Consider the following 24,854-nt stretch of genomic DNA (forward strand, 5'->3'; position numbering starts at 1 on the left):
GAATGTAGCTACTACTTTTCCCGCCTCCACTGGCCAGAATGAATGCCCTGAGGTTCTTTCTTAGCTTCTTGTAATGTCAGGGCATGTGCATTTGATTTTTCAGGGTTTCAGTCATGTACTTGTGTTTTAGCTATAGGAGAGGGAAAGAAAGTGAATATCTGACTTTTTGAGGTTTTGTTTTGGTGGCGTTCTGCTTCAGACACATGGAAAATGCGCAATATGTAGGAAATGACAAGGGCTTAATTCTAAGTGGCTGCAAAGTGTAGCTGAGAGAGGTAGAATTTGAAATGCTGTAGGAGACATATTAATAGTAACATTTAGAATTGTGGTGGTAGTTGAAAATGTGGGATGGCAGTTCAGAAAAAGATTTAGCCTGGTCATCAAGGTGATATTAGTTGGAGCCCTGACATTACAAGGGAACACGTTTGAGAAAAGAGATCATTGGGAGAGAATCATGATTACCTATGTTTATATGAACACAAGAGGAAGAAGCTTGAATGGATAGGTCTTCATCATGAAAAACAAAGGAAGAGCTTCTTGCAAGTGCCTAGGAAATTGAATTTATTCAACTTAGTTTTAAATGAGTGAGGCTCTTAAGAAGGAAAGTGCTTGTAGTGTCCAGTGTTCTTTAAGCATAAAGGGATGAAGACTAAGAATAATTGATTGCATTTGTTCACCTTTGAGAGAAGAAATTTATTAGAATGGTGGGAATAGAGATCCAGTAGAGTCAAGTAGGGATTTAGGGATATGGTAGGTAAAGTGGTAAATAAGCAGTATGGGAGGCTTCACTCAGGTGAAATTTGAGCCAAAACTTGAAGGAGATGATGGAGGAATCTAAGTAGGTATCTAAGGGAAGAAAGACTGTTTTAGGCAGAGGAGTAGCAGATCGAAAGCTCTGAGCTGGAGCATGCATGGTGTGTTTGAGGAATAGGATAAGGAAGAGGGAGAATAGTAGAAGAGTCCAACAAGATAATTGAAGGCCAGCTCTTCTAGGGTTTTGTAAGCCATTATAAGGACTTCACATGGACATCATAAGCATCTACTCTAGGATTGCCAGCTGTGGTATTTTCTGGAGCCCAAGATGAAGTCAATCTATCGCTTTTTATACAATGCAGAAAAACTTCAAGCTTACCTTCTATAGGCTATTTCTATTTATAACAATTTCTGGAAAGAGATACTGTAAAAACCAACATAAAAAGATAATGTTACGTAATCGATGCAAAGTGAGGCAAGATTCTTTATAGAAGAGGCAGAAAGTAAACTATGATGAATTATTTCTAGTTCTTTTGCCTGAATTCATAGAGCGAAGTAAATATTTTGTCATTCAGTTGTCAGTTTCTGATTATACACATATTGTTTCAGATACAGTTGACTTCTGGCTTGTAGAGAGATGAAAAGGTTTACCATGCCATGAATCTGAACTGAAAATCATGGCATTATTATTTCTTTTGTTTTCTTTGAAAATACTTTTTTTTTACATGCACATAGATTTTAAATATCACTTTAAATAAAAAATAACTTTGTAATCTTTGTATTTCTTCTAGCACCAATTTTTAAAAGACTACAAAGAAATGTGTGTATCGTACACTGGCAGCACTATTGTAAAATATTGAAAATCGTTTTTAAACAAGTGTTTCTAAAAGAGCAGCTACTTTTTCTGAACTTTCTTTTTCTCTTTTTTCTTTACATATCTTTTGGTGGAGGTGCTAATAAGATATCTTGAGGATGTTGAAGTGCTTCCACTGTAAACTTTTGGGAGACCTGAGTGTCAAGTGTGGTGACTGTTTAAATCAGATTGGTCATCTTAATGGGCCTTAAATCATGTGGATAAATATAAGTTTCACTCATTTTGGTTAAGGTTGAATTTGAGTGTTTCATTTGGCATAATCCTTAAGATAACTCATTGTTGGACCGCATTTTTCACTTTTCAGTGGGGTGGTTGGTAGTAGCAGACACAACCACAGAAATTGCTGAATAACCAAAATAAGAAATGTAGACCAAGGTGGTCAGATAAAGGAATGCCTCTGTAACTAAGGCTTCTGTAGTAAACAAGAATAGTATTACACTTTTATTTGTTTGCATCAGACTAGTAGAGAATTATTTTTGTGTCTATGTCGCTGATTTTATCTATTGTGATCATCCTCTAAAGCTCATCTTCTTTTCTTCCATGATTTAAGCATCTTACTTCTGTCATTTGAAATACATTTAGTATTCTCTGATTTTGTCATAATGCTCTTGGTAGAGCACAGAAAGACAGGGTTTCACTAAGACTAAAGTCTGATTTCACTGTTTGTGACATTCTCTGATTGAATAATATATAACCCCCATATACATGGGGGGTTCATTTCATTTCTTTATGTTTTACAAACTAGGTTCAACATTCAAACCAACCCTCAGTCTTGTGAAAATTCTCATTGTATGGAGCCTGCTAGAAAGGCTTTAATGAGATTATCAAAAACTGTTAGTTCTCATTAAAAAAATTCAAAACACTAAGCAGCTGTGCTTTATATCTGAGGACAGGTGAAGGAAGATAAGGGAATTTTATTTATATATATTTGGGATACGGTATGTTTCAGGCATCCTGTTGGTATCAACCATCTGTCATTAGGAAAATATTTGAATACACACAGTTGACTTCTGGCTTGTAGAGAGATGAAAAGGTTTAGCATGCCATGAATCTGAACTGAAAATCATGGCATTATTATTTCTTTTCTTTTCTTTGAAAATACTTTTTTTACATGCACATAGATTATAAATGTCACTATAAATAAAAAAAATAATTAACTTTGTAATCTTTGTATTTCTTCTAGCATCAATTTTTAAAAAACCACAAAGAAATGTGTGCATCATACACTGGTAGCACTATTGTTGACACTTTCTATGGAAAGGCTCATATATGCTAAATAAAAACAAAACTTTTCTTTGATATGAATGTCTTTTCTTTTACTTTAAGAAACTTTTTATCATGTAATTCTTTATGTACACATTTAGGTATTTTCCAAATAGTGGAAAATAGATTTTCTAGGAGCTGTCTTTATATGGTGTGTGAACTTAAGCATAGACTCTTCAAGTTTAAATAAGAGCTATACTTAACTCATTTTATATTTCATTTATATGTATACTAATGTGCACCTTCATTATTTCTAACATATATTCAGACGGAGATGTGAGGCAACATGCAAAATAAAATAAAATTTTACTGATATTATTTCTATTTAAATTTTCATTTTTAGTTTACTTATTTAATATTCAAGTTGGATTTGCATGAATTTAATGCACAATTGACTTTAGGATAAAAGTGTAGTAATCTTCTTTATGGAATTGATTTATGAATGAAACTATGTTCCCATTTTTATAATGGCTAGCATGGGATGCGAACAGGTACTAGAAGTTTTGATTTTCTGCTCAGGGATGCTTTAGCACAAATGTAATAAAAAGTAAATATCCTTTGAATACCTCTGGAATACAGCTTCAGGTACATCAAGTTAGTAGCTTCAGTGTTTCTTGATTTTCATAGTGTATAACTAATTCTGAGGAGTCCAGGGCCAAACTGTTAAAAATTACGGTACTAGGATATGTCTGTTGTTATATAAACAAACAACAAAAGCCTCTTCTTACCTACATAGATCCTTGTTAGTGGGGCACAGTAGATCTAGAACCACCTTCTCACGGTGTGAAGACCACAGCCTCTTTGTTAACACAAACTCAGACTCATCTGCTGAGGGGAGGACTGCATTACACAGTTTTGATGACTTCATTCACCAACTCATTCTTTTTTCCTAAGCCTGCAGAGTCGCCTCACTATACTTCCTAAAGCACAAGCCTACTCAAGGGGAGACAAAAAACACCTCTTTCCTCAATTCCAAGGTACCTCGCTCATCTTAGTTGCTTCTCTTGTAAAATGTGGTTGATAATACCTGCATTGAAGGGCTGCAGGGACTGCTTTAAATTAATGATATGTATCTGTGTCATCATCTTTTATAAACAAATAATACACATGCTCGGGAGGACACTTCCGTCTTCCATTGGGTCTGAAACCACTGACCTCTAATAAATGCTTTGCTGGGGCTTCCAGGGTGTCTGGTGTCCCCTTGCTCTGAATCAGCAGATTTGGGAATCGGGGTATCTGATCCCTTTTTTGGTTCACCCCTCAGAATTTCTGGCAGTCATGTTCCCTGAATGAACTTCACCAGCCCCCAAAGTCTCTGAGTCCTTCACCTACTGAATGGACTGTTTCTGCCCTGGTTATTTCTTGCAGAGCAAAATGTAGGTCCCTACTAGTGAGATACTCAATCTCAACCAGTTCCGGGCCTCGTTTGGTGCAGGCACACTTGGTATTCTCATCTGTAAGTGGGGAGGATATTACCTAGTGTACAGGGAGGCAGGATTAACGGAGGTAATATATGTTAGGTACAAAGCATAGTGCCTAACACATAGCAAAAGCTCACAAAGTGGTATGTATCATCATCATCTTCATCATTGTCATCATCATCCTATATTCTGTCTAAAAATAATTTGCCTTCCCTGGATTCCTTGCTTCCCAACTCCTGTTAGGAGATCTACCTCTCTTTCAGTTTTAGTTTTTGGTCTGAGATAATCATATTGACCAGGTGATGAATTACTGTATACTGATTAATATAAAAAATAATCTCACATTTCATGTATCACTTGGTTCCCTATTACCAGGGTACAAGTTTGACCTTATTAGCCATTAGTTGAGTAACACTGCTAAACAGAATATGCTTGTACAGGGTTAAGGGGTCCTGGGGCAATTTGTTTTGTTTTGTTTTGTCTTTCTCTTTGTTTTATCTTTAGAGCTTAGTTTAGCAGATTCACTGAGTTAATTTTCATTAGTAGTTTAATCATGTAAGTTGCCTTTAATTTTCTTCTTACTCTTTAATGTCAATTGCTTTTTGAGTTTAGTCTGCTTATCTTGTATTCAGGCTGTGCATATCCTTGTTATATTTATGATCTTACATGAGCTTTTAAAAAGAACTCTGCAATCTCTAGGTAAGTGACATTGTCGTAGGTTTAAGACATTCTATTATAAAATTCCACGAAGCATCTTGCTCTTAGGAGTTTGGTTGTGCTGATGATCAGATTATGCCCTCCAAGTACACAGTGTTACAGTGTTTTAGAAGAATATAGTTTGGGGCTTATTTGTTCTTTTTCAAAAGCCGTCTCAAATCCCTTTAATGAGTTGCGAGAATAGCAAAGATAAAAGACCAGCATTGAAAGCCTCCGAGATATCAGAAGACATTGTCATGTCTATTCCATAATTTGGGGGTTCTAAACTGTTAATAATGATAATATTTGTATTAGGTGAAAAATGGCTTATATTGTTGATTGGTGTTTAGTTTATATTATAATATGTGCAGAGTATTGAATAACAAATGTACATCCTCCACTACTTTTATAAATTCCTCAAAAAAGATGCCTTTGATGTATGGTTGGTATAAGAAATTATGTTTTTAGTTTTTGAAATATATACCTAATGAACTATCATTTCAGAAAAAAATCTTCTAAAGCCATTGAGATCTAGTTTCTATTAAAAGTTTTGAAAACTTAAAGCTGGAGTGAAATCTGGTTGTCTATTTGTGTGTGAACTTTTTTTGGTCACTAATGTTAACAATAGAGAATTTCTTTTTCAAACAGCACTCTTTTAATAACAATGGTCTCCCCAAATATACTAGGGCATAGCTTTAAACTTGATTAAGTCTGTCTTGGAATCCCTTCTTCCTCTCCCTGAGTAAATGGAAGAAAAGTTTGGCAGGCTCCATGCTGTGTACTTGATTGATGCCCAGAACATCTGAAGGACTTTTGTGTCCTGCCTGCTCTCCATGAGTGCATAATGTGTGAATGCTTAAAGAAGGTCAGCCCTTATCACATGTAATCTAGGCCTGAAAGCAGATCAACAGTGACAGTCATATCCCGTCAGAAAGAACACAAATCATCCTCTCCATGCTTTAGACAAGTTGTGGGATATTTTCTCTCTCTTTTTACCCCTTCCCACTCATGGGGACCTTGGCAGAGCAATGAAAGCAGAGAGAAGACGTGCTCAGAATAATGTGTCACTCGTTGGAGGGAAGAAGGGATTGTTTATTTGTAATGAAGTGATGGTCTTTCACTGTGCAGCTGAAGGGAGCTTTGGGTTAATGACTAGTGATGTGGAATGCTGCAAATTAGAACGGGTGGGGAGGCAAGAGGCAGCCTGAATGCGGGCCGAAGTTGTGGACTTTTATAAACTCTGAAGTTAGGAAAAACGTTTCTGTTCACTTGAGTTCTATTGTACATCCCACCCCTATGGTAGGCTGCATTTTTATATCATTATGCAAGTGTATAGCTAAAAATCAGAATAACAAAATCAATTAGTGCAATTCTGAGTGCACTTTCATATTTTTGTCACAACCAGTATGAAAGTTTGAAAAATATTTTAGTGCAAAGCTCTGTGGGATGGTAGGAACATAAAATACTGTAGCTTCTAATAAGAAGAAGGAAATAGCTGTTGTGTTTATGTGCCTGTGTGTTTGAACAGAAGTTTAATTAAAAACTAGATGTTGTTCCAAATAATATTAGCAGTGATGTTCAAGAAAGGAAGACAATAACTCTCACCTCATTGTTCTCATTAAGGATAATAAGGATATTGTTGCATATTCTTAGAAAAAAGGAAAATATTTTTCATCTTGTCTCAAAAACTTTACTAGTTTCTTTGGAAATATAATCAGCTGCAAGAAGTAGTTACAGTCAGTTCACACAATAGAAAATAAACTGTACACATACCTCCCCCCAGAAATGAAGGCATTGACTCCCATGACTGTAGGATAAAATCAGATCAAACCAAATTATGAGACATAAGGCTCTGCCCAATTTCTCCCAGTCTACTTTCCACCCCTAATTTCACTGCTCTCTAGGCATATCCACTCTCTCAGTCTCTCATGTTCTCTGCAAACACTGCTCTTTTTCTTACTCATAAATGTCTGTACTGTCTGTTCTCTTTGCTTAGGATTCCTTTGCCCTACCATTACCTGCTGAATTCCTACTTATCTTTGAAGACCTATTCAGCTGCCTCTGCTCCACAAGTCCAGTCCCCATCTTTACTCTGAATTAATCTTTATCCATTGTACTTCCCATGTTCTTCAGTATGGCAGGCAGTTACTGTATTGCACTGTCATTATTTGATTATGTTTGTCTTCACCCATTCCAGGGTAAGTTTGTCCAGAAGGCATGTACTTTTTAACATTTTCATATCCCACTCACTATAGACACAGTCTCTCAAATACAGTTTAAAAACTGTATAGATACACAAAATCAGGAGATATGGGAGGTGCGAAGTGAAAAGAAGTCACAAATCAATTGTTAAAAAGGTAGTAGCATAATTTAAAACTATTTTTGTGGACTTCTTCAATTACGTGACTGTTTCATGGATTGAGTAAAAATAACTTGATTAAATAAATATTTGCTTTTGCAGAATTTTTGCCTTCGAATTTTTAAAATGATTTAATGTAAGACATATTTTGTATCCTTGTTCTAGTGATCACATTATTTATGACAGAAACAATTTGGCAAATGTTACATTAAAGAACATTATTTTTAACAAGGTTTTGTTTTGTTTGTTTATTTTTTTGGTCAGGAGGTAGAGGAGTGATTAGTGAGAGTTGTCAGGAAATTGCTGACCATTTTTTTTATGCCCTTCTGTGTTCTGGGCACAGTATTCAGTAGTTTATACTAATTTACTTGTTTAATACATGTAACAATCTTAAAATTTAGATAATGAGCAAACTATAGAACAGAGAGTTTAAATAATTCGCCCCAGGTTATACAGATAACACAAATAGGCTTTCTACTGCACAGCACAGACTCCATAAATCTTTAATCAGTGGGTCTGTGTAAGAATTCTACAAATGATACATAGCAATGCCATATCCTACTCATATTGGTGGTACTATTTGTAGTCCTTTTGTCTTTCCTGGCCCTCTCTCATGTGTATATTTTCAAATTGAGACCTTTCTTTTAATATACTCTCAGAGCTTTCTTTGAAGCCCCATTTGGTGTGTACTTTATGATGAGTGGGCTAAATCATATGCAAATCGTGATTGTTTTGCTAAGCCAGGTTTCCAACCTAACCTAGGAGTATAAGAGTTTCATTGTACCTTTCAAGCCTAGTTGTCTGGAAACTAATTACGCATTTTATAGAACATCTCCTTCACTGTTGCCACCTAGCATATGTAAAACAATAAAGGTAAAATGGAGGGAATTAATAGGGATACATCTTGAATTTCTTAGTATTATAAAGGAAAGAAAGAAATCTGTATTACCGAAACATGATAACTGTTGTGACTAACTGGAAACCTCTTCTCACACTTTAATTTTCGCTTCTCTTCCTATGTGCTGAACTCATCCTATGTGCTGAAATCTCAAACCGTTTTTTTTTTATTCATCAAGCCAGTTGCTCAAAAACCTTTAGTTATTATATAATATATAGTCCAAACTTTGTAACACACATTCAGAGTCTCCTGTGCAATCTGGTTCCACTCAGTCTAACTTTCTCTCCAATCATTTACTAATAGCTTCTCCTCCAGTAAGATTTTTCTTCTCATGTTATTACACAAATGAAATATTTCATCCTACCTCTAATCCTTTTTCTTCCTTTTCCATCTCCTCCAATGCTGTACATATAAGTTCAATTCATATTTCAGCATCCAGCTCTCCCTTCAAGTCTTGTGGCCCAGTCTAATCCACCCCTTAGTCTAAAGTTCCATCTTTATTCCATTTGAAGACACTTGGTCTTAAGATATCTTACATTTTTCACTTAATTTTTAACGGAATTAGGATTCTAAGGAGAGAATAACGATTCTCTCTTTATGCTTTGAACCGTTTATGGATGCCCATACTGGGGAAGTGCGAGCAGTGGGAGCTGTCCCATATTTCAGCCATTCACTCCTCATCCCAAAGCTGAAGGCTGGGTTCCAAATTGGCAGTGGAACCATGTTGTGATGTGGCTCTGAGCCCAATGTAGAATGTTTGAACAAGAGATTCTATTGCTTGAATTTTTTCTGATTTTCCCACATGTTATCCCTCTGCTCCTAATCACTCTTATTCATATTAGTATGCCTCAATCTCCCTTCTTAGGTTAAAAGGATGTGGATAAATGATACTGAAAGATTACCTCATTCACCACCCCCAAATTCCATTTTTTTCTGACAAGTAAGTTGTATGGCTTCTGTGAAATACAAACTGTGTAGTTTCTTAAGTTTAGGGTATTCCAGGATTTCTCCTTCATGGTTAAAAACAGCGTATTTCTGCTAAATTTCATCTCATGAAAGTGTGAGTTGTGTGTGCTAGATTGATTGTAGTGTTTCTAAAATTATGAAAAGCAATTGTTGGGCTACCCTAAGCTAGAGAATAGATTGGAATGGCATCTAGTAGGGCAGTGCTGGGAGGTTCTAGTGTGTGGTGGCGGAGTGGGGGTATCTCTTAAAAATGACAAGATGGCAGATATTTTTTTCTAAGAAATTAAGTCTTAAAATAATCAAGTAAACACTTCTAATGATATATTCGGTATAACCATTGAAAAATGTCTATGCTCTCATACTCATGAATCTTTAGTAACAGCTTCTGTTTGTATCTGTCTATGGTGACACTGCAGTTTTTACACATACTGACAAGTCATTTATATTTCTGGCTGTTTTTATTATTGTCAGTTCTCAGAGTAAAGAAAACAATCGCCTTTAAAAAAGTTTTTTAGTGTAGAAAAAGGTCACTCAGAATATCATGGAAAAGCGTATTTTACAAAATGTTCATAGTTTACACTGAGGCACAATTACAGTTAAAATCTGAAAAATGAATAACTCAGTGGTTTTAATTGCATAAGATTGTTGAGGTTCATAGTTATTTTCTATAGAGGAAAACCTCAAACCATAGTCATTTAAAATTAACAAGTGATAGCTTAACTGAAATATTTTAACTTGAAATATTCATAAAGGATGTCTTTTACGTGTGACCCTTTTTCATATCTGTGCACTTGATTCAAAAGCTTTTGCTTCATTATTTAAAGGTAGATAGAGTATGAGAAAACTGTCATAACGTGACACTTGATGTGTTGCAATATTTCAGCATTTTATTAAATCAAACATTTTATTTCTCCTTGTCTTTCTACAATTCCCAAGCAGTTACAATTTTAGCAGAGCGAAACAAAACAAAACAAAAAACCCTTGACTGAATAAATAGTCTATTTTATGACAGCAAAGTATAGGTGCAATACGCTTTGCAGTTCCTACATAGCTGCCTGAGACATGTGGGGGACTTGGGGCTGGCCAGTGCAGAGGGAAGCCGCGCCCGTGCGGGACCCTGTGTGGGCAGCCGGGTCAGGCTGCCGTCTTAAGAAAACAATCCTGCTCGGGGTCCGCACCGTCCTTTGTTATCCTCACCACGAGGTGATCAGTTGAAGTCTCTCTGCTGACAGAACCAGTTTGTAACAGGCTTGTCTTTCACGGTCCCGTCTCATGCTTGCTGGCAGGTTTGCCTGAAGCTCTGACAAGAGTGGCAGCAGAGGAGTCTCAGTTAAAGAAGGAAAGGCAAGAAACAGGAGGCGCACACAGGCAGGTCACTTTTACTGCTCTCCTGCTGCAATGGGTTGGCTGGAGGAACTCAACCGGCAGCTTTACATTTCCTTGCTCATTCTTCTGTCTGTGCACACGAGGGGTAAGCTCAGCGCCCCACAGTACAGTGCTGCTGACAGGGGGCTCTGTGAATATCTGGTTTTGTGGCTTTTATCACAGAAAGGAAAGTTCAGGGCAGAAGTTCAATGGCTAACCATTTGCAAACCCCATCCTCCAACTGCTCTGTAATTTTACTACTTTCTCTATTAGGGCAAAGCTTTCTAGATCGTATATTAGAATAATTTTAAAAGGACTCAAAGTTTCTGTTTTCTCTAGCAATTAAGAATTAAATGCAACCCAGTTTGGAACTTTGAGTATAAAGTGGATTGTCAACATACTGTGACAGTTTATCTGTAAAGAATTTAAGAAAATAACAATTCTAATAAACTTTGTTTTGATCATTTTAGTACTGTTAGATGTTTATAATTTAGCTAATTAACTTTGTAGGTCATTTGAATTTTTATATGGATGCAATGAATAAATCTCTAGTTTTATAATGGCCATAATTGTAATTTGCGAATATGTCAAAAGGGTATCCACATTTAAGAATAGGAGCTTGCTTCGTGATCATTTTGTTCAGAAGAGTTATTCTAGTTTAAGTAAGGTTGACTAAAGGAGAGCAGTTATTAAAAATTATTTTAAAAATTTAAATAAAACGAGGAATTATAAAAGTAAGTGAACTATTTTCAAGTTAGAAGAAAGATAACAATGAAATTGAAATAGCTATCTGTAATAGTGATTTGCAGTGAGAGAGTATGAGGTTGGAAATAAGGAGAAAGCAGCTTTATAAAATTAAGTCAGGGGACAAAGGGAATATGTATGAGACCAAAATGCATTTCTAATTCAACCTCATATACTTGAGAATGCATTTTATAGAACCAATTTGGCAATATTATTTGTTTGAGAAGTATGGGTTATCAATTGGCATCTACCTTTGCTTAGCACTTACAAGATTAATGTTTTCATAATCTCGAAGTATTCCATGATGCTATTAAAATATTATATTTTATAGCTTGGCTACATGGAAAAATTCTTTCAGTGTCTGGTATAGATGAGTGTAACGCACGGGAGGTTTGTGTATTGATATGAAGTAACAATAGGTAGTTCAATTACCTGGTTTTTTCAAAAATTGTTATAATCTGGTACCTTTTAGAAGAGAATGGAAGGCCCACAGGAAAACTCTTTCTTAACGGTGATTCAGGAAGCTCAAAACATGATATATGTGAGGTGAAATTCTTATATTGTATTCATGCAACTACTGTTTTTTGATTGCGTGAGAGTTATTTTTCATTTTTTTTAGCATTTTCCTTGAAACACATGAGTACCTGAATTCGTGATTGAGTTATGTCAGTAAGAAGCAAAGCGGTCATGTGCTATAGACTGTATCTTTGCATAACAAATGTGAGGCTTAGAATATACCTGAAAAGAATGCATGGTTGTCTTATCTTTCCAATGAGGAAGTTGAAGCCCAGAGACATTCCTTGCCTTCCTCTAGGTAACATAGCCTTTTGAAATCCCTCTCCAGGGCTCTTTCACGTGTGTGTGTGTATGTCTGTGTGTCTTTGTGTGTGTGTCTGTGTGTGTGTTTCTACTAATTTATTCCATAGCATAGTAGTTAAGAGTATGAACTGTGGACCCAGGATGCCTGGGTTTGAATCTTAGCTCTACCACTTAGTAGATGTGTGATTGCAACTGAGGTATCTTATTAGTGCCTCAATTTTGTCAACTGTAAAACAGGGATAATACTAATACTTACTATAGGGTTGATTTGATTGCTAAATGAGTAAATACACATCAAACATTTTAGAATAGTGTCTGGTACATGGTATTATCTGAGGTTTTGCTATTATTAGTATGATTATTAGTAACATTAATGTATGCGGGAATAGGAGACAACCAAGCTGGCAATTGAGACAAATTAAATTTTAAAAATCCCCTATCTCATTGTAGTGTGATTAACATACTGAATTCCAATTTATATTCCCAGATTATCAGTGATCTTAACTTTTTTTTTTTGAGGAATTTCTCTACCTGTAACTTTCTATAAAAAGTAAGCTTCATGGTTTTTATGATTTTGCCTTGATGAAGAAAGAGTGTGCTGTAGAGAGAGACTGTGCATTTAACCAAGACTAAACAACTTTAACTATCAAAGTTAAATATTCATTGACATCTTGTAATGTTTAGATCCTTAATTCTGCATGTGCTTCAGTGAGAATGATGGTCCCAAAAATAAGTAAACAGACAAATGAAGTGGTCATGGCTCTTAAGTGAATGACAAAGCCATGATTAACGATCTGAGAGACTTTAAATCCTTACTTAAAGGAAATGTGTTTCCAAAATGACAACTTGAGACATTTAGAGAGTCTGTATGAACTTCAGGCTAAAAAAAATATTTTGTTAATTAAATATATGGGAACCTGCAAGTTCTGTATGGAAGGCATATGTGTGATATTGCAATTCTACCTTAAATGGTACAAAGCTCTGCAAAGTCGAAATAAGTGGAAAGGAGAACTCTTCCTACTTGGAATGGAGGAGCTAGGGGCGTGTGTGTAGGGTGATTCATCAGTCTACATCTTATCATTGCTTAAATCTTATCTTAAATGTTTCACTTGAGGGGACACAGGCTTAGAAAAAGGAAAGCAAGGGTACATCTTGGTAGAAGTTTTGAACCTCGCGGTTTATTTTTTGTGTGTGTGTTGGAACATAGTGAAATGCATTTTTTTAAAGGTAGGGATCATGAAACGTAGGATTTCCTTTTTCTAATAGTGAAAATATGACCTGTAATATTGAAAATCTGTAATGTTCATTTCTACTTGAAATGTATTATTTTAAGGCATTTATACCGCCCTGCTTCTCACTGTTCAAAACACAGTAGAGAATCACACAATCCTAATGAATAGAGTGCCCTGTGCAAACAATATTAAAGCATCCTTTTGGTCACTGTATTCTTCTTTAGTTCTGCTGAAGGGGATTTAGGGAAGTTATAAAGATGATAGATCCACAACTGAAAACTAAAGGACTCTCTGTTGCTCTCACACATTGATGGCAACAATCCGCCTTTCCTGGCATGGATGGGCCTCATGTTCTGGCAATTTAAAAAGGTGAGATTTTTATTTAGTTTCCTGTTAAATGTATATGTGAAGTTTTCCACGGTGTTTTTCCCCTTAAAAGCATGCTAATAAATTATTATAGCAATCAGATGAGAATCACAATTGGCAGTCAACTTTTTGTGTTTAGGTGTAATTCTACATCATAAAGAGTTACAGGGAGGGAAAGCTGAGATAGGAAGTAGGAATTAGCTCTTTTTGAATACAGGAAAACCCCCAAACCCAATGAACAAAAATAGGTCCTAATCTCTATGGCTCCTACGGTTTTATACATCCCAGATTTTACATCCTGCCTGTTCATCGCAGGTCATATTCCATAGGTTTTCTATTGCAATATTTGTGTTTGATCTGGTTGAGACTAATTTAAAATTCAAAAAATTGATGCTATTAAATATTTTAAGTAGAATTAAGGCAAATAGGTAATGGAGTAACAGGAGGATAACCAACATGGCTGTGAATATGTACTTTCAAAATTAGAATGTTAATATTGCTATAGGGCATCAATTTTTTGTAATATTTTAAGTGAAAAATGATCCTTGTTACCATATGGCAAAACGTAGTGAAAATCTGAACTGTTAGACCGACGCAGCTGTTAAATGCATAAATGCGGTTCTGTCTTTAAAATGTTTTCTACTACAGCTATTATGTGGCACTTCCACAATTAATCTCAGCCTATTAATCAGCAATAACTGCAAGTTGTGGTGAGCATCACAGATGTAAGAAATTTGATCTCTTTGGTAAGTTACCTGGGAGGAAAGTGACTATAGTTCTCAACTTAAATTCTGCAAAGTAGATTTGTCAATAGACATTCACAAAGCTATTCAGTATAAACTCAAATTATTTAGTTTTACCTTTTTATGATAAATTAGTTATGTTACTTAAATAGTGGCCGAAGCCATATATGTAAGTCATGTATATATGTGTGTGTGTATGAGTTTATATCTACAGATATATACATATGCATGTATAATTATGCACACATAATTTTTATTCTTTAAATTACAAATATGTGAAAGCTTCTGGAAGAAAAATTGTATTAGAAAGATCAGAGTAATTCAAATTAAGATTTTGGGTTTTTGGGTTTTTTTTTTGCATTTGTAAGCCAATTGAATCTGAAATAACATTTAAAATCTTTTATTAGAACTGCCAGGAACAAATTTATGAAATGTTTTTTCCCCTCAATTTTCAAAAGCATATTTACTTTAGAATTCATTTGGGACATTGGTCACATATTTAAATAAGACAAAGTACTGACAGTTAATTATATGAGTAGGAAAATATCTTAATCAGCTAAATTGTCTATCAAACTTTCTTACACTACCTTTTAGGTCCGGATGGACTCTTATGGTCTTGGTTATTAGACTTTTTTCCATAAGTATAACAGTTAGTTTGTCATCTTATGCATTTTTTGTGAAATTTAAATATTGAAATATCTGAGGATGATTTTGTGACTGTGAGCTAAAAATAACCTCTTATTTTGAGGCCCCACCATTTTCCTTTTAGCACTTGGAGAATCTGTGTCTTTGGGGTTAAGTAATTTCTCTGCTTGGTATCATCTCTGTGAAATTCCTTTGATAATTAATTAATTATCCCTGTAAAACTCACATTATTAATATTGATATTTTGGTCATAAAGAACAGAAACTTAAGTAGAGAAAGCAACTGAGTGGAGATATAAAGAGAAGGTAAAGGAAACACAGGACTTGTGGAACCCAGGGCCTGAGGACCTGAGCTTCCCTTCATCTGTGTGTCCGTGGGGCCTCATGGACATTCCCCTCTTCTTTCCTGTGTGTCTCTTCCCTTATTTCTGTTTAAAATACTTTAATGGACACTCCTTGCATTTAGGATAAAATCCAGATCTTTATATGACCTTCAAGGTTTGATACCAGCTGGCCCCTGACGCCCTTTGCAGCTCACCTCACCTCACCTCACTACTCATTGATCATCAGCCACATAGGCTTTTACTGCCTGAGATGATCCAAACCTTTTTCCCTCAGGTGTTTTACATATGTCATTTCCACAGTCTAGAAAGTTCTTTGCATATCCACTCTGCTTATCCATTTAAATGTCAGATAAAAGGTTTCCCTAGCAGTTTAAATTAAATGAGATCCCCTTATAGAATCCCTCGTTATAAGTTTTATTTTTCCTTTATAGTACATATCATGATTTATTATTGTACATGTCACTCTCCTACTGGAAGCTCAGCTTCTTGGAAGAAAACACTGTGCCCATTGTGTTTATTGCTGCATCCCCAGTGCATAGCACAATACGTGGCATATAGAGGGTTTTAACATGGCTGTACCCATTATTTTGCACATGACCCAAAATAGTGACTCCATTCCCTGGTATTCCAAGATGGTTTTGGGCTTAGCTCTTTAGAGTTAACTGATAGATGTTTCACTGTCTCTTACATTTAATATTTTGGAGATAGAATATTATTGGCTGCTGACCCTTGTAGTCATCAGATGTAATCCAGCTGGGATATGTAGTCACTCAGTACCAAGATGGCAACAATAGACATGGTGGGCAGGGGATGTTTTTCTGGAAGAGGTTCTGGATTAGGCTGACAATCAGAAACAGCTAATACAGCTGCTACTGTCATTTATAATAGCATGATGAATATTTCCACTATTCCTTTGTTTATAATGATTCCTATTGGCTACTAAGCAACATATTTATTAGCTATATGTTTAGAGAAATGTCAGTACCAAAAATAATAGTAATGTATTTCTGTAGTTTCTACAGAACTATTGTAACAGTAAGTGAAGAAGTATGAGATTATTTTTTGCTATTTCAAGAAAAGATGCTATAGAAATTCAAGATATCAAGGTGGTGGCAAAAATAATATATGAAACAAATAGTGCAATTATTTGACAGATTTTAGTTCTGTCAGATTGTTTCATATACTTTTCACTCCTTTGTTAATACAGTAGTTGCAATGTCTCATAAAGAATATCCTCTAAATTTCCCGTTCGAAATCCCAAACAGGCTACAAAGTTTGAGGCTAACAGTGTACATCTTTCATTTGATCAATTCTGGGGACTGAGTATATCGGAAACTAGACTTTAGACCCCTTCTGAAGTCCTGAGTAAAATGAATGTACATATCTAATTCACTTTTTAAAAACCTTATGAGGACATACAGAAAACTGGCTTTGGTTCATAGTATTTTTACTGCCTGAGAGTATCCTGTGGTACATAATATTCTTAGATTCATCCTGGTATCCTCACGATTTTTAATGGAGTTTTACATGTAAGGAAATAGTGACTTGCATCACTTTTTCATCAATTATGGAATTTCTGTGACGTGTGAACTGCATTGATGAGGTATCAGCTAAGTGTAAGATAATTTGATATCACAAGGCATCTTAAAAATTTTTTTCTGGACATTTCTTTTGTCCTTCAAATAAATAGAAGCTGTGTCAAAACCAATAGCATGCAGTTTCAGGAAATCTGAGGCCAGTTTTGTTTTGCAAACTCTGCATGAAATTGTCTTTCAGTTACTATGTTTGTAGAAATATGTGTGATCAAACTATTTCTTTGCTAAAGTGTTTAGGTTTTTGGGGGGTTTCTTTCTAAAAGAAAACTATGACAAGATATTTTTTCAAATCTTAAAAAAATAATGACCTGCCAATTGTAATTGTGTATAATTTTAATGATTATACACCTTTGTATGGGACTAAATCTCAACTGAATGTTTGTCTTGGTTAAGGTGAATATGCTCAATTGAGTATTGTTTTCAAATTCCATTACAAAGTCTTTTTATGTGCCTTTTTTTAAGGTTAATGTTGTGAGAGTAATGTGTTGTATGTATCCATGAACTCATTTGAGTGAGGGAATGGCCAGCATCTCATTGGAGGAATATCAGAGTCCCTCTCTGAGTTTAACTTAGGCTCTGAAATCAGCTGAAGCTGTTGAGAACTGTGCTGTGACCTGGAAAACAACAACAAAAAAGAGTTCCATCATGTCATGGTAACAGAAGGGTAGATGCCACTGAATTGAGGTTGTTAAACAAATTGCCTTTTTATTTCCACACTTTCTTACATATATTCTGCATATCCACACACATATGTTTCTTATATGTATGTTTTCATAGGATTATTACAGTTTATTGAAATCAGGGAATATCACTAAATATTTCCTACTTAATTTCCTATGCCCTGACTGAAAGCTTGTTCAAATTGGGGAATGGGTCTAAAGGAATAGGACCCTCATGCTAAATCATGTGATTTCACAGACATATGACATTTTTTTCAGTGGGCATTTCTGGAGATTTGTTTTTGTCTTTATGTTTTGGCCTTTGGATTTTATGAATATACACTAAGCAGTTTATTCATAACATGCATTTTAGTAGCTTCTATGAATATTATTAATCTATCCTACTTAACCTCTTATACTGAAAAATAAAACTTTTTGTCTTTTTTTGTTAAACAGACTTAATGACAAACATCTTGCAAATTAGATTTTCATATATTTCATCTCTTTCTTATGCTCAATTTAATCTATCAAAGCCACACATTGTAGAAGACATCTGGTATTGAGCTTAAGCAGCTGGGTTTCATTTGTAAAGGTTTTGAGCAAATTTCGGTGCTTGCCAACAATAATATAGCAGTTGGCCAGTGTGTTTTCTTTGTGGCAGCTTGGTGCAATGTGGCAGAAGAGACCTGAATTCAGGATCAGGTAATTTTCTGCTTCTTTCTGGCTTCACTGGTGGGACTTGGGTTTTCTGCACATGTTGCAGTGAGCACTGGCCCAGGGCTTGCTGCAATGGCTCTTGAAAAGGAAGCAACCTGTGAGCAGTGTGGGATCTGCATCCATCCATTTGAGAAACAAGGAATCTGCAGCTTTCCTCACAGCATGGTTTCATGTATTTCCTATATCAAAATCACTGTAGGTCATTTTTAAGATGCAGTATGCAATTCTCTGTACCCGGTCCCAAATCTGCTAAACCAGATACTCCGGAGCTGAGCCCAGAAAGCCACATGGATTAAGCTACCCCCAAGGCATTTGGTGCACAATGGATTCGAGTTAGTACATTTCAGTTCATTCTTTACCTACAGACAGAACCTCTGCCTCCCCCCTTTTCTGACCAAGGGAAGAACCTATTGTATTAACTTGTGTTTAAAAGGAATTGTCAAGAATTTGTTTCAAGAGTAACTTACCCCCATATCCAGTTTTGATGTTCTTTCATAAAATGTTACATTAGTGTGATCTATTTTTAATAAAAAACGGTTGTCATAGCACTATTAAAATATTGCTCCTATTGATGAAGAAGAGATAGTAAGTCTTGATTTACTTGGAACAATCCAGGTATAAACTTGAAGGATTTATGGGAGAGTCAAATAGAAATGGGAGTCCCATTTTCCTATCTGTTTCTCAGATGTGTTAAGTAATTTCTGTACTCCAAGTAGTCATTACACACCTGATAGGCTCCTGGAAATCTTTTCGAGGTTGACTCTATGAACTTCCCTTGGAAAGCACCATATTGTGATTTGCATGCTCCTCAGCCCTGTACCCATGTCCAGTTATATCCAACATGTTATTCCTGATGACAGTAGTTTGTCTTTGTGGCTATATATGCAGGTTTGGGGACTGTTCTGGAAATAGACCAAGTTATGCTACTGCTGGAAAAGTGCTATGCCAGACTTCTTACTTCCGTGCCCGTTTAGTATTCTTGTGTTGCTGGTTCTGAGTCCAGAATTGAGTTTTCCAAACACCGTGAGTTCTGGTGCAGTATGAAAACATGTATAGTCAGGGAATGTGTAGTTAATGTGAAGACTGTCTCTTTGGAAGTTAATAGGTAGTGTCCATCTGTTGTTAAAATGTCATTAATTGGAAATGTACATTTTACCTTATCTTTCTTTGGAAATTAGAAGTGAAAATAGTCACATTAGAACCCCTACGTTCCCTCAGAGGCTTGTTTTAAAATACACACACACACACACACACACACACACACACACACCACTTAGTGTAGTCAGGCAACACCTCGGAAAATATAACATTAAAAGAGGGTAAAAGAAGCAGCAGTCTAAATGCATGGGATTGTCTTGTTCCATGATCCATGTCATGCACGGGCTACATCTGTAGCTTTTTAAAGTTTCTGGAGGAAGCTCAGCAATGCAGCTGTCTCTAATGTACTGTGAACCTTGAAAAGGAATTTCCTTTCAAGTAAGAACAGAAGTAGTTTGTGTGGGGAATGATGGGGCTGGAGGTTTCCTTTAACAGAAAATAAAGTGCCCTTATATAAACAAACATCTACACAACCTAATGTAAACCCAGTGGAAATACATGCTACAGGCACCCACACTTCTATTTGAAAAATACCTAGTTAACTTTAATGATCTACTTCTGTTTTCTCCTTTTTACAAGTGAGGAAAATGAGGCATGCAGTTGTTAGGTGACTTCCCTAAAGTCTCACTATTACTTGTACAACTGAAACCAGAACTCAGTGTTCCAGAGTGTTAGTTGCTATTCTTTTAGGAATGACATTTAAATTTGACTTTAGGGTTGTTCTTTAGGTTGGATGTTTAGAAAGCTAAAACCAAGTCTTTGCCACATGAACATTTTGTTTAAGAGACAGATTACAAAATCACACACCATCACCACCGCAAATAAATATTGCAGTGTATGAATAAAGCTCAGAGCTGAGAATTTCTGCTTTGATTTTTCTCTGTATTCTAATATATACTAGTTTGTAAAAAGTACTCTATGTTCAGCCACATTTAGTCTGTAGTAATTTAGTGCGCATGGGAATGCAACTTTCACAGTTTTTTCTGAGCCACATTACTTCACCATCTGAAGTGAGGAAAAGACAGAAGGTAGGAACACATTTGAGTTATTTTCTAGGAGAAAATTTTGCATCCTGCATTGAAAAATGGAACATCGTCCTTTTTTCCTCTTCCTAAGACTTCCTGAAAATGTTAAGCTAAAGAGACTACTTGCAAAATATCCTGAGTAGCTAGAACTGCAAACAAGAAATGTGATCTACAGCTTTATACCTTGAGAGTGAGTGCTAACATCTCTGCAGACTTATTTCTTAATGCTAAAATTACAAGGTTATTGTTCCTTTCCATTGTAGAATATCACTTGTACTGGGATCCTTTGCATTTACACATGGGATTTTATACTTTCAGGCAGTTGCTGTAGAATGCTTTAGAATAATTGGTGAACTGTGTTTACCAGGTAAATTTTCTGTACTATTTCTCTTCATATTTTCTGCCTCTCCTTTGACTATTTGTTCAGTAACTGTGAATCCGGACTGTGGTTTTGCAAACTCAATGAGAATACTTGGTCTTTTGTTCTGTGGCTTTGCTTCTGTTCTTGTATTTGCTACTTAAGGGGTTTTAAAGATCTGAGGATTTCATATCATCTCTGTGTACCTACAAGATACTTGAGCAAATTTACTGCCCCCCCCCAAGATTTCTATAATGTTTTACTTCTTAGTCTAGATTCTTTGCTTATTATTCCTATGGCTTTCAGTGAATCATTACTTTATATTATCTGCAAAATAATCGAAAAGGTCTAGGGGTAAAAAAAGAAAGTGCCATTCTTATAGTTAAATATATTTCTTATAGTTACTAATCATTAATCATCTAATAGACAATAACTGGCATATTTCTTTTACAATTTTATAACTCACAAATCCAAGGATACAAATATCAGCATTCTTATCTTTTAATTTACAGATGTCTGCATTTATCAATGTTAAGTGCAGAGCAATATAGGGCTTTTTGCTCTTCTAGATAGAAAATCATTATTTTACAGTTTTATATCTATAAATAGTAATTACAATGGTGTGGTTATGACGTAAGGTAGACATAAACTGATGGAATACAGTAAAGAGTCATATATAAAAGAAAACAATTTGTGTCACAGGGGACATTGGAGATCAGTGGGAACAGGTGGACTATATGAAAACCTCATATCATCTAATGTATAAAAATCAGCTCCAAGTGTATCAGAAAGCTAAATGTAAAATTCAAAAATTGACAATGTGAAGAAGAAAATAATAGCTGATGTTCCAAATATTGTTCTAATCACTTCACAAAGATTAACTCATTTGAGTTTCACACAACATGAGATAGGTGCTCTTATTATCCCCATTCTTTAAATGAGGAAACAGGTTCAGAGACGTTACATAATTGGTTTCAGATCACAAAGTTAACACATGGTAGAGTCTAGATGCAAATGAAGACAGCTTAGTTCTTGTGTCAGTTCCATTAGCAACTGTATAATACAACATCTGTTAGAGGAGAATATTTATATAACTTAAAGTTTAAAAATGCAAAAAAAAACCCAAAACGCAAAACAAAATATATATGTTTTATTTTCTTAACAGTAAAATGAATAATAGTTCAACAAAGTAAATCACAAACAAGCAAAAAGATAGCCCACACACTTGGGAAACATGTTGCAGGACATGTAACTGATAAATATTTATTATTAATTGTATGTAGAGAATGTTTCAAAAATGAGAAAAATACAAAAAAAATGGTGGCGGAAGACATGAACAGGCTATTCACAAAGAAGAAGATAGAAACATGGGGGGAAAGCTAAATAGGGGAATGCAAGTTAAAATAATATGATCTACAGAGTGTTAATCAACACATTGGCAAAATAAATGGCAGTCTGAGATTAGCAAGGTTTGGCAAGAATGTGGAGAATTGGGAAGGCTTAACCAGTGTTAGTGGAATATAAATTCTTTCAACCATATTGAAGAGTGACATATCATTTATAGATCTAGGTAGTAACCGGATCAAGGCACCAAAAGCACAGCAGCAATAAAAAAATAATAAAATGGATTTCATCAATTAAAAAAAAAAACACACACACACAAAACAACTTTTGCACTTTATCAAAAAAGTGAAAAAAGACCCCCACAGAATGGGAGAATACATTCCCAAGTCATATATTTGATAATGGATGTGAATCTAGATTATAGAACTCTTAAAAAAATCGATAATAAAAAATAAGTAACCCCATTTTAAAAAGGGCAAGGATCTGAACAGACGTTCACCCAAGAATATATCCAAATGATCAATAATCACATGAAAAGATGCTCAACATGATCAACTATGAGGGAAAATCAAAACTGCAATGAGATACTGCTTCACCTATTAGGATGGCTGTAATCAGAAAGATACCAAATGTTGATTAGAATGTGGAGAAAACGGAGCTCTCATACGCTACTTCTGGGAATATAAAATGGTGCAGCCACTTTGGAAAACAGTCTGACAATTCCAAAAATGGTAAACATTCAGTTACCATATGACCCAGAAATTTCATTCCTAGGTATACACCCAAGAGAAATAAGAACCATAAGTCCACAAAAAACTTGCATACAAATGTTCATAGCTGCTTCATTCATAATAGCCAAAAAGTAAAAATGACCCAAAGATCCAAATGAATGTGTAATGTATATGTATGTAATAGAATATTGGTCAGCAATAAAAAGGAATGAAGTACTGATACATGCTATCACATGAATCAACTTGGAAAATGTTATGCTAAGTGAAAGAAGCCAGATTCAAGGACCACATATTGTATTGTTCCATTTATGTGAAAAGTCCGGAATTGAACATGTTAAATTGATGGCTTTTGTGGCATGTGAATTATCTTTTTATAAAGCTCCTAAAATATTCATAGGAGTGATAAGTAGCAAATTTAGGATAGCGAGGAATAAGTGAAGAGAAGAGGTTGGTACTCATTTGGCTTTATTCTATAATATTTTATTTCTTAGTGGTCGAAAAATAAAGATTTTATAAAAAATGAGTTGTGAGAACCCAGTATGCTCTAATGTCTTTTTACATATTTGTAGAATGTTATACAATAAAAGACATAACCAGAAACAAAATTAAATACATACCTACTCCCTCTTTCCTCTTTTTCATTAAAAGAAAATTATGGGTTTCCCTTTTTCCCTAATAATTGAAGACTTTGATTCTAGACAATATCCTCTACAAATGGAATACTGAATTAAGGCTCCTTCATTGACTGTTGTTTGCTTTTTCTGATATCAATTATAATAATACTTATCTCTGAAATCAGAATTTTAGTGAGGCAGTTTTATTTGCCATTTTATTAGTTTATGAGTTGTTTTATGAGAAAAATTCTTTGTGATTAAGAGGTAACATTTGTTCTGGTTAAAATGAGATTATTTTTCCTTTGTTAAAAACTTAGCAGAGTAGCCCACCTGCAATCCTGCTTACTCAAAGAAAAGATATTCGTTTTGGAGACAGCTGCTTTTCATAATTCTGAGTCTGGGCTTTATGGGAATTTGTTAATTTGCCTAGGAACCTTTATCATGAACTCTCCCTATATAGATTAAGATTGTCTTGGGAGTAGAGACCATGCCTGTAGTCCAGGAAGGCTCATTCCTGAACCAGAGGTGCCCATTACTTATCTACTTTTTAATGTAGCAGAAACGCCTTTCCTGTCATGGGGTAGAGTGGCTGGGAAAGTGCCCACGCTGACAAGCCCTTCTTAGATAGGAGGAATTCATAGTCATAACAAAAACATTTTCTTTCCCCAGAATATTGTCTCATGCTTCTCCCACTCAGGACCATGGCCATCATTAGGGCAGGAAAAGGACCTCAGACCCTTGAGGTTTGTACATCAGAGTAGTAATAACAAGTGTTACTAAAGCTGAGTCAAGGTAAGCTGGACTATAGTTGTAGCAGCATTCAAATGCAGTTGAAATACAGTTGCCCTGGAGACTACAGGTTAAGTAAAAGTTCTCTCTTTTAACTCAAGAGTCTATAAACATAGGAGTGACTGGAATAGTTTAAACAAAATCAAAGGATGAGAAAATGCTGAGCTAGAAGTTTGGGGTGGGGTTGGGGGTGGGGGAGTAGAAATTGGTGCACAAAAACTCGATAGTGGGTTTCAAATTGTGGTCCCTGCATCAGTATTACTTGGGAACATGTTGGACATATAAATTCTTGGGTTCCAACCCAGATCTACTGAATCAAAATTCTCAGGGGCTAACTCCAGAAATCTGTGTTTTAACAAGACATCCAGATGGTACTGCTGTGTGACTAAAGTTTGAGAACCACTGGACTAAATTATGTTGCTTTTTTCAATACCAGG

The 24,854-nt window shown here is 35.4% G+C and overlaps 1 protein-coding gene across 4 annotated transcripts in view; it reads left to right on the forward strand.

Annotated features, from left to right (window-relative positions):
* The window catches only part of BMPR1B (bone morphogenetic protein receptor type 1B), a 368,245-nt gene that overhangs the window by 259,670 nt on the left and 83,721 nt on the right, over positions 1-24,854 (forward strand). The window contains exon 1 of one of the 4 annotated variants that reach the window (XM_081056907.1): positions 10,596-10,701. The exons of the other annotated variants lie outside the window; for them this stretch is intronic. Coding sequence (XP_080913033.1) covers positions 10,629-10,701 — 73 coding nt within the window. The 5' untranslated portion in view covers positions 10,596-10,628. Of the gene's footprint in view, positions 1-10,595; positions 10,702-24,854 lie in introns of those variants that run through there. 4 annotated transcript variants of the gene reach the window in all.

This window comes from Rhinolophus hipposideros (assembly GCF_964194185.1).
Source record: "Rhinolophus hipposideros genome assembly, chromosome: 1".
Taxonomy (NCBI): Eukaryota; Metazoa; Chordata; class Mammalia; order Chiroptera; family Rhinolophidae; genus Rhinolophus; species Rhinolophus hipposideros.